The following is an 11,212-nucleotide window of genomic DNA, read 5'->3' on the forward strand; positions in this document are numbered from 1 at the left end:
CTATATATATGCTTACATCAGAAGAAATGTAAAGTTTTGTTTATCCCTTTTTATGACATCAGTGGCCATTGACCATTCCATCAGTCCTTTAATTTATTAATAGATCATTGCAAAATGTTATATTTTAATTATCTTATTCCTTTATTTATTTGCTAGAATACTTTCTATGAAGAGAACCTTTCCATCACCAACCAGTTGGTTATCCTCAGGTATAGGTTTTAGAGGAGAGACAGAGATTCTTTCCTTTTATTAACTGATTTTTAAAATAATGAGTGGATTCCGTAACATCCTCTAAGTTACCGAGAATATTTTATTTTAATATAGTGTGTATGTATATATTATAACATTTTTCTGTGTTTCAAGTCATTGTCACTACTATTCTTTTTGATATTCACGTCATGGGTTTGGCCAGCTTCCTCAAATTGACTCTGAGCCCTTATTTTTGGCATCTCTGCACAGCATGTGGAATCTTTGTTCCCCAGCCAGGGTTCAGACCTGTGCCCCTGCGGTAGAAAGGCAGAGCTCTAACTACTGGACAGCCAGGGAATTCTTTTATGACCAGTAGCCACTGATAATTTCTGTTCTTTCTGGTATGGCAAGATGTCAAGGCTCATCTTAATACTTCTTTTGTCCCAGACCTGAAATCAGCCAGTTTTCAGAGGAGTCCTAGTTCCTCTTAGTGGGAAATTATAGTTTGTATTTGTTTTAATCAATATATCACTTCAAGTATCAAGATATTAGTTGTTTATAGTTTTTAAAATTGTAAAGGTAATGGAACTATATGTTATAATACACTGTTTCATTTTTAAATTACAGAGTTTCTGTTCTTTAACAGGATTGGCGAGCGTGCTCTTCTACTGGGAGGACTCATCATTATATGGGTTGGCTTCTTTGTCTTGTTACCTTGGGGAAATCAGTTTCCCAAAATACAGTGGGAAGGTATAGCCATTCATAATTCTATAATGTTAGTCCCTGTTATTCATCTAAAATTAACAAGTAATACACTGTACTAATTTTATTTTCATAGATTTACATAATAACACAATCCCTAATACCACATTTGGAGAAATAATTATTACTCTTTGGAAGTCTCCAAGAGAAAATCACAGTGAAGAACCAACTGGTTGCCCAATTGAACAAGCATGGTGCCTGTATACCCCCATGATCCATCTGGCCCAGTTCCTCATATCAGCTGTGCTAATTGGAATAGGCTATCCATCCTGCAATGTTATGTCCTATACATTATATTCGAAAATTCTGGGACCAAACCCTCAGGTGAGTCCGTTATTCTGACGTTGCAGTTGTGTGAGGTATATGTATACTTGCAAGCTCTCACATTTTTTTTTTTTAACCATTCTCCATTTTTACACAAGCTGATTTAGGGGATTTTTATCACACTCAACATTTTAAATTTAAAACCCCACTGCTTTCATAAAGTACTTACAAGATTGTCAGCTGAAATTTAACAGAAAGTACTTTAAGTTAGACGCAAAGAGTCGGACACGACTGAGCAACGGAACTGAACTGAAGGATGTTTTGAATTCAGATTATGAGCTCTAAGTTATTTTCATAGAAAAAATTATCTGAAGCATCGATAATGAGCAGAAACTCATTGTTAAACTAGGCAACAGTTAGCCAACCAAAATTGATAGCCAAATTTGGATCTAGGCTTAATTTCACATGGTCCTAGGGACAGTTATTAAGAGATGAAAATACAATAGTCTGAAAAGTGTGCAGCAGTTTTGTTAAATTTGTTCTTATAAGAATTTCCATATTCATTATTTAAAAATTAGAAAAAGTATAGAAGCAAAATGGAGAAACGTATCAAAGAGACAAGTAGTACAAACAGTTTGGTGAAATATATTTCCACTTGGAGTCTTTATCCACGTGTGTGTGCATGGGTGTGTGTGCCTAACACAAAAATAGGACTGTATCTTTGATAACTGCTTTGTAATCTGTTCTTTTAAATTATGCCGAATGTGGTCCACTGGAGAAGGGAATGGCAAACCACTTCAGTATACTTGCCTTGAGAACCCCATGAACAGTGACAAAGGGCAAAATGATAGGATACTGAATGAGGAATTCCCCAGGTCGGTAGGTGCCCAGTATGCTACTGGAGCTCAGTGGAGAAATAACTATAGAAGGAATAAAGGGATGGAGCAAAAGCAAAACCAATACCCAGTTGTGGATGTGACCAGTGATAGAAGCAAGGTCCGGTGCTGTAAAGAGCATTATTGCATAGGAACCTGGAATGTTAGGTCCATGAATCAAGGCAAATTGGAAGTGGTCAAACAGGAGATGGCAAGAGTGAACGTCGACATTCTAGGAATCAGTGAATTAAAATGGACTGGAATGGGTGAATTTAACTCAGATGACCATTATATCTACTACTGTGGGCAGGAATCCCTTAGAAGAAATGGAGTAGCCATCATGGTCAACAAAAGAGTCCGAAATGCAGTACTTGGATGCAATCTTAAAAATGACAGGATGATTTCTGTTCGTTTCCAAGGCAAACCATTCAATATTACAGTAATCCAGGCCTATGCCCCAACCAGTAATGCTGAAGAAGCTGAAGTTAATCGGTTCTATGAAGACCTACAAGACCTTTTAGAACTAACACCCAAAAAAGATGTCCTTTTCATTCTAGGGGACTGGAATGCAAAAGTAGGAAGTCAAGAAACACCTGGAGTAACTGGCAAATTTGGCCTTGGAGCACGGAATGAAGCAGGGCAAAGGCTAATAGAGTTTTGTCAAGAGAATTCACTGGTCATAGCAAACACCCTCTTCCAACAACACAAGAGAAGACTCTACACATGGACATCACCAGATGGTCAACACCGAAATCAGATTGATTATATTCTTTGTAGCCAAAGATGGAGAAGCTGTATACAGTTAGCAAAAACAAGACCAGGAGCTGACTGTGGCTCAGATCATGAACTCCTTATTGCGAAGTTCAGACTGAAATTGAAGAAAGTAGGGAAAACCACTAGACCATTCAGATATGACCTCAATCAAATCCCTTATGATTATACAGTGGAAGTGAGAAATAGATTTAAGGGACTAGATCTGATAGATAGAGTGCCTGATGAACTCTGGATGGAGGTTCGTGACATTGTACAGGAGACAGGGAACAAGACCATCCCCATGGAAAAGAAATGCAAAAGAGCGAAATGGCTGTCTGAGGAGGCCTTACAAATAGCTGTGAAAAGAAGAGAAGCGAAAAGCAAAGGAGAAAAGGAAAGATATAAGCATCTGAATGCAGAGTTCCAAAGAATAGCAAGGAGAGATAAGAAAGACTTCCTCAGTGATCAATGCAAAGAAATAGAGGAAAACAACAGAATAGGAAAAACAAGAGACCTCTTCAAGAAAATTAGAGATTCCAAGGGAACATTTCATGCAAAGATGGGCTCGATAAAGGACAGAAATGGTATGGACCTAACAGAAGCAGAAGATATTAAGAAGAGGTGGCAAGAATACACAGAAGAACTGTACAAAAAAGATCTTCCCGACCAAGATAGTCATGATAACGTGATCACTGACCTAGAGCCAGACATCTTGGAATGTGAAGTCAAGTGGGCCTTAGAAAGCATCACTACTAACAAAGCTAGTGGAGGTGATGGAATTCCAGTTGAGCTATTACAAGTCTTGAAAGATGATGCTGTGAAAGTGCTGCACTCAATATGCCAGCAGATTTGGAAAACTCAGCAGTGGCCACAGGACTGGAAGAGGTCAGTCTTCATTCCAATCCCAAAGAAAGGCAATGCCAAAGAATGCTCAAACTACCGGACAATTGCCCTCATCTCACACGCTAGCAAAGTCATGCTCAAAATTCTCCAAGCCAGGCTTCAGCAATATGTAAACCGTGAACTCCCAGATGTTCAAGCAGGTTTTAGAAAAGGCAGAGGCACCAGAGATCAAATTGCCAACATCCGCTGGATCATGGAGAAAGCAAGAGAGTTTCAGAAAAACATCTATTTCTGCTTCATTGACTATGCCAAAGCCTTTGACTGTGTGGATCACAATAAACTGTGGAACATTCTGAAAGAGATGGGCATACCAGACCACCTGACCTGCCTCTTGAGAAACCTGTATGCAGGTCAGGAAGCAACAGTTAGAACTGGACATGGAACAACAGACTGGTTCCAAATAGGAAAAGGTGTACGTCAAGGTTGTATATTGTCACCTTGCTTATTTAACTTATATGCAGAGTACATCATGAGGAACGCTGGGCTGGAAGAAGCACAAGCTGGAGTCAAGATTGCTGGGAGAAATATCAATAACCTCAGATATGCAGATGACACTACCCTTATGGCAGAAAGTGAAGAGGAACTCAAAAGCCTCTTGATGAAAGTGAAAGAGGAGAGTGAAAAGGTTGGTTTGAAGCTCAACATTCAGAAAACAAAGATCATGGCATCTGGTCCCATCACTTCATGGGAAATAGATGGAAAAACAGTGGAAACAGTGTCAGACTTTGTTTTTTTGGGCTCCAAAATCACTGCAGATGCTGATTGCAGCCATGAAATTAAAAGACGCTTGCTCCTTGGAAGGAAAGTTATGACCAACCTTGATAGTATATTAAAAAGCAGAGACATTACTTTGCCAACCAAGGTCCGTCTAGTCAAGGCAATGGTTTTTCCCGTGGTCATGTATGGTTGTGAGAGTTGGACTGTGAAGAAGGCTGATCGCCGAAGAATCGATGCTTTTGAACTGTGGTGTTGGAGAAGACTCTTGAGAGTCCCTTATACTGCAAGGAGATCCAACCAGTCCATTCTGAAGGAGATAAATCCTGGATGTTCATTGGAGGGACTGATGCTAAAGCTGAAACTGCAATACTTTGGCCACCTCATGCGACGAGTTGACTCACTGGAAAAGACTCTGATGCTGGGAAAGGTTGGGGGCGGGAGGAGAAGGGGACGACGGAGAATGAGATGGCTGGATGGCATCACCGACTCTGTGGACATGAGTTTGAGTGTACTCCGGGAGTTGGTGATGGACAGGGAGGCCTGGCGTGCTGTGATTCATGGGGTCGCGGAGAGTCGGACACGACTGAGCGACTGAACTGAACTGAACTGAACTGAAATATTCTACCATGACATTTAATTTTAGGGAATTATTTTTTAATGGAGATATATTCCATCTTATGTATGTACTATCATTTACTCAATCATTTAGGTTATTTCAGATTTTACTTCTGACTTTCCTTTTTAGTGCATGCATGCTTAAGTTGCTTCAGTCATGTCCGACTGCGATTGTGTAGACTGTAGCCTGTCAGTCTCCTCTGTCCATAGGATTCTCCAGGCAAGAATACTGGAGTGGGTTGCCAAGTCCTCCTCCATGGGATCTTTCTGGCCCAGGGACTGAACCTGCAGCAGCTCTTATGTCTCCTGCATTGGTAGGCAGGTTTTTTACCACAAGCACTACCTGGGAAGCAGTTATTTAAATGGCAACAATGTGAAAATGGCATCTTCCTTTTTATAAAAATTAAACTGATAGTTTTACATTTTCAAGGTAGAAATTAGTGTTTTTCTTTAAATAAAGCAAAGATAAAAAAGTTCATTATCACTGTTTTTAAACTATAATAATAAACATTTTACTAATTTCTGGATTTTTTAATCTATAAAGTTATATTCTCACATTTTCAAAATCAGGAATAAATGCATATTAGTTACAAAAAAAATATAGTTGTAAGAAAAGTCAAATAATTTGAAATGTATATAGCAGAAAAGGAAGGATCTCCTTAGCCCATCATACTCTAGTTAACCACTTCATAGTTTACTTCATTTGTACCCTTCATGACTTTTGTTTTGCCTTTTTAAATATATCCACCCTCATGCCTTTTAAAAAATATGAATTATATCTCAAGTATATACCATGACTTTCTATGTCAATGCGAATAGATATTAATCTCATTATAAGATCTTATTCTGTATATGGATGGCCTTATTCTTTTAAGCAACTGTGTAGCATTCCATTTATTAAATGTGCCATAAATTATTTACTTAATCCACATTTGACAGGTTATTTACAATTGGGGGATATTAAAAGTAATGCTGCACTGTACATTCTTGAGTAGATTGTATGGGCTATAGTTTTGGACATTATAGTTGGAGCAGTGACATTGTGGTGACATGGAAAGTAATACAGTGGAGTCAGCCAAACAGGGCTTCAAATCTCTTGGATAAGTTACTTGAATTTTCTGAGCTTTAGCTTCCTTGTTTGCTAATTTGCGATAATACCAATCATAGAAATTTGTGAACATTGGAAATAATATATGTAAAGCACCTAATGTAGTGTCTGGAAAATAGCAAGTACAAAACAAATGTTAGCCTTAAAAGATAAGTTTATAAATCATTTCAGTAGACAGTGTTTTTTTATACTATTATTTTTCCTAAGTAGTATATCAAATAAGTTTATCATTCATTATTTGTGGTATTTATAGAGAGGTACTTTGTATTTAATTTAAAAACAACAGAGAAAATGACTACACCTGAGTATGACTGTGCTTCTCCCTCCACAGGGTGTGTACATGGGCTGGTTAACAGCGTCTGGAAGTGCAGCACGGATTCTTGGACCTGTGTTCATCAGCCAAGTGTACACTGCCTGGGGTCCACGGTGGGCTTTCAGCCTAGTGTGTGGGATGGTAGTGCTTACCATCACACTCCTGGGTGTGGTTTACAGAAGACTCATTGCTTTTTCTGTAAGGCATGGAAGGATTCAAGAGTAACCTAACTAAGACTGTGTGGAAAGTACTTCTATGGAACTTTCTCTTTTTTAAGACTCTTCTTGACAACTGCTATGAGTCAGTTTCCTAAAGTTAGGTTGTAGGTAATAGTATATGTTGAAAAAACAAGAACGTATATTGAATAAAATAGGGAATTCTATGTGTAATTGTGACTAGCAAGGTAATATAAAAATTATGGATTATAGTTTTCCTTATCTCAAGAAAAGAAACAGTTTCCATAAGACCTTTTTTGGGGGATGCATGAAGTCATGATTGAATAGACAGTGCTTCATAAATGTGAAGTTATACCCTTAAGTCAAACTGCAGAAGTGTCATTAAAATAATGAGAAGATCTATGCAGTGAAATCATAAGGAGAGTCCTGTATGAATTACCTGTGATAGAATGAAATCACAGAAATTATTTACCTAAATAGAGGGATTTTTATTGAAAGATATTTCCTTTTAATTTACTAAAAAATATATTTTCTGTTATTATCAAGTTTTCCTTATAAAAATCATGACTTAAATTTTCCACTTACCATGCCTGTCATCCTGCCTTACCTTCTATAAGTCATGATTTTTAATACTATACTTTGCATCTTATTTTAATTTTTGTTCTTACTAAGTAACCCCTAAGTTAATGGATGTGTATGAATAATGCTCATGTTTGAGCAATAAAGAAGATCAATAGATCAAAATGGATTTCACTACCTGTAGTAGGGATAACTACTTTTTTCTTTCAAAGCCTAATAAATAATTCAACTTTAGAAACATAAGCCAGATAATGTGTTATTATATACATATATTGAACACCATAATGTTAAAACTAGAGAAAAACTATTATTTTATTCACTTTTTCTCGTCTCAGTAGTGGTAGGGAAGACCCAACAGTTTTCAATCTTGTCTGCATAGCTACTCAGAACCACAGAATTTAAAATTTGGATAGGCCATGGCAGCCCCAATATAGTTAGCTAATGAATATCTGAGGTAAAATGGCTTTTACTAACAGTTTACTGAGTTTACTAGAAGTTGGCTAAATTACACTATGTACACATTACTACCTCACATGAATTGAATGCTGCTAAAAGGGACTAGTACAGAACTATGTATATGGATACTCTGTATTACCCCAAAATGCAAAAATATTTCTAAATACTTTTCCAAATGTTTCCTACTGTTATAAAAATTTTCAAAACCGAGAGTAAACATTATAATCTGCACTTTATATTGTTTGGTGTCCTTTCTTTGATGGTGGTGGTGGGGTGGCTTGAATAACAAATTTATTTCTCATGGTTCTGGTCTAGAAGTCTAAGATCAAGGTGCTAGCAAGGTTGGTTTCTTCTGAGGCTTTTCTCCTTGGTATGTAGTGCATGCATACTCTTGTTGTGTCTGACTCTTTGTGACCCCTGTCGACGAAACCTGCCAGGCTCCTCTGTCCGTGGAATTTCCCAGGCAAGAATACTGGAGTGGGTTGCCATTTCCTCCTCCGGGGCATCTTCCTGACTGAGGGATCGAAACCACATGTCCTATGTCTCCTGTATTGGTAAGTGGATTCTTTACCATTGAGCTACCTGGGAAGCCATCTTGGTATGTAGAGGGTTATCTTTTTCCTGTGTCTTTTGTTTTTTCTGGCTTTATTGAGATATAATGGACATATAACATTGTATCAGTTTAAGGTGTACAACATGTTGATTTGATCCTTAAATATTGCAGAATGGTTACCACAATAGCATTAGCTATCACCTCCATCATATCACATAATTAGTTTCTTTTTTGTGGTGAGAACATTAAAATCAACTCTTAGTAATTTTTAAGTATATAGTACAGTGTTACTAACTATAATCACCGGGAAGTTTGTACTCTTAGACCAACATCTTCCCATTCCCTTCACTCCCTCGCCTCTGGCAATTATCATTCCATTCTGCCTCTAAGAGTTTGGCTCTTTTAGATTCCACATACAAGTGGTGTCATACAGTATTTGTCCCTCTCTATCTGACATTCACTTAGCATAATGCCCTCAGGGTCCATCCATGTCACAAATGGCAGAATCTCCTTTCTTATGGCCGATTAATATTCACACACACACACATACACACACTTAACTGAAAACCTCCCTGGTGGCTCAGACGGTAAGGCATCTGGCTGCAATGTGGGAGACGTGGGTTTGATCCCTGCGTTGGGAAGATCCCCTGGAGAAGGAAATGGCAACCCACTTCAGTACTCTTGCCTGGAAAACTCCATGAATGGATGAGCCTGGTAGGCTACAGTCCATGGGATCACAAAGAATCACTGGTTCCTTATCCATTCGTCTGCTGATGGACACCTAGGTTGTCTGTCATCTCATTGCTGTTGTAAATAATGCTGTAGTAACATGAGAAGGCACATATCTCCTGTTATCCTGCCTTCATCGTCTTTGGATGTATACCTGGTGGAATTGTTGAATCACATGGTAGTTCTTAATTTTTTGAGGAATCTCCACACTTGCACAGTGGCTATACCAATTTACATTCCCATCAGCAGTACATGAGTGTTCCCTTTCTCTGCACACTTAGTTTTTATATTTATCTTTTTGATGATAGCCATTTTTAACAGGAAGTGGTGATATATTTCATTGTGGATTTTAAGAATTATTTAGGCTGCACTTGCTGTTCACTGCTGTGAACAGGCTTTTTTAATAGTTTGAGCGGGAGTTACCCTTCGTTGTGGTGCAGTCTTCTCACTGCAGTGGTTTCTCTTGTGGAGCACAGGCTCTAGGGTGCACAGGCTTCAATAGTTGTGGCACGCCGGCTCTAGAGCATTATGTAGGTCTCATTTTGGATCTTGTTTTAAGTCAAATGTAAAATGGTATTGTTGAGGTAATTGGAGAAATTTGTGAGGGAGCAAGGTCAGTGGCTAAATTTTGGAGCAGTGTCAGGGTTCCAAGAACCTAGTCCCCTAGCTTCATCAGTGTGGGTGTGGGGTCTGTGCTGAGCATGAGTGGCAGGGTCTCTTCTGGGACAGCTCATGCATTGTGATAACAGCCATTGTTCCTAGCCACAGCGCCAGAATCTGTGTCCCTCCTAGAGGGTCTGAGCTAATATCCTCTAATAAATACTCTATAGGTTAGATTATGTTTTAGTTTGTAACTAAAACCCCTGGCTGATATAGGAGGTAAGAGTAGATGTTTGAAGATGTGAAGGAAGCTGTTGTCATAGGAAAGATGAGTGATGCTGGTGACTTCAATTAGGGAACTGACAGTGGAATTGGGAATTAAAAGCATGTTGAATGCAGTTTAGAGGTAGAGTTAGCAGGATTAATTGGTGACTAGATTAAAGGTAAAATAAGGTGTTAAGGCCAAAGCCTTTGACCGTGTGGATCACTGCGGATGCTGTGTGGATCACTGTGGATGCTGTGTGGATCACTGCGGATGCTGATTGCAGCCATGAAATTAAAAGACGCTTACTCCTTGGAAGGAAAGTTATGACCAGCCTAGATAGCATATTAAAAAGCAGAGACATTACTTTGCCAACAAAGGTCCATCTAGTCAAGGTTATGGTTTTTCCCGTGGTCATGTATGGATGTGAGAGTTGGACTGTGAAGAAAGCTGATCGCCGAAGAATTGATGCTTTTGAACTGTGGTGCTGGAGAAGACTCTTGAGAGTCCCTTGGACTGCAAGGAGATCCAACCAGTCCATTCTAAAGGAGATCAATCTGATGCTACAGCTGAAACTCCAATACTTTGGCCACCTCATGCGACGAGTTGACTCACTGGGAAAGACTCTGATGCTGGGAGGGATTGGGGGTAGGAGGAGATGGGGACGACAGAGAATGAGATGGCTGGATGGCATCACCGACTCTATGGACATGAGATTGAGTGAACTCCGGGAGTTGGTGATGGACAGGGAGGCCTGCGTGGTGTGGTTCATGGGGTCGCAAAGAGTCGGACACAACTAAGCGACTGAACTGAACTGAAGGTGTTAAGAATGAGTGCCAGGATTTTGAAATGAAAAACTAGTGATGCAGATGCCATTTACTGGAATAATTACTGAGGAGAAGCAGGGAAAGTGTGCAGTTGACCAAATGTTCTGATAGATAACAAAAGCATGCCAGATAGACATGCCCATAAACAGATAAAAACAGAATGTATTATAAAATGAGCTGAAAGAAATTATGAAGTGAAGGAAAGGAAAAAAAATGACAAAATTGTATTTTGAAAAACTGAGAAATGGGAACATTTCCCAATGAACTAGGAAAATAAGATAATAAGGTATGAAAATATTGCTGGCAGAGCTCAGGAAATAAGAAACTTAAAAAAATAATTTCAGACATGAACAAATTAGAAGGAACACAAGAGTAATAAGATGCCATAGATAATTTTATAATGGAAATTAAAGATGGAGGAAAATTAAAATACTAAAGAGATAATATGCATACAAAAAGGAAATTCAACCTGAAAGAAGGGAGTAAAGGAAAAGAAAAGCAAACAAGTAGAAACACAGAATAAGCTGGAAA

At 38.7% G+C, this 11,212-nt stretch overlaps 1 protein-coding gene across 4 annotated transcripts in view; it reads left to right on the forward strand.

Moving 5' to 3' along the window:
• MFSD8 (major facilitator superfamily domain containing 8) overlaps positions 1 to 7,946 on the forward strand; it is a 44,118-nt gene extending 36,172 nt beyond the window's left edge. For all 4 annotated transcript variants that reach the window (XM_055404785.2, XM_055404786.2, XM_088828032.1 and 1 more), the window contains 3 exons: positions 836 to 939; positions 1,028 to 1,275; positions 6,518 to 7,946. In XM_055404785.2, the coding sequence (XP_055260760.2) occupies positions 836 to 939; positions 1,028 to 1,275; positions 6,518 to 6,724 (559 nt within the window). In that variant the 3' untranslated portion in view covers positions 6,725 to 7,946. The remainder of the gene's footprint in view (positions 1 to 835; positions 940 to 1,027; positions 1,276 to 6,517) is intronic.
• Positions 7,947 to 11,212: the final 3,266 nt, after the last annotated feature.

Source organism: Moschus berezovskii, chromosome 19 (assembly GCF_049115385.1).
Source record: "Moschus berezovskii isolate FMDL1 chromosome 19, NW_MosBer_1.0, whole genome shotgun sequence".
NCBI classification, from domain to species: Eukaryota; Metazoa; Chordata; class Mammalia; order Artiodactyla; family Moschidae; genus Moschus; species Moschus berezovskii.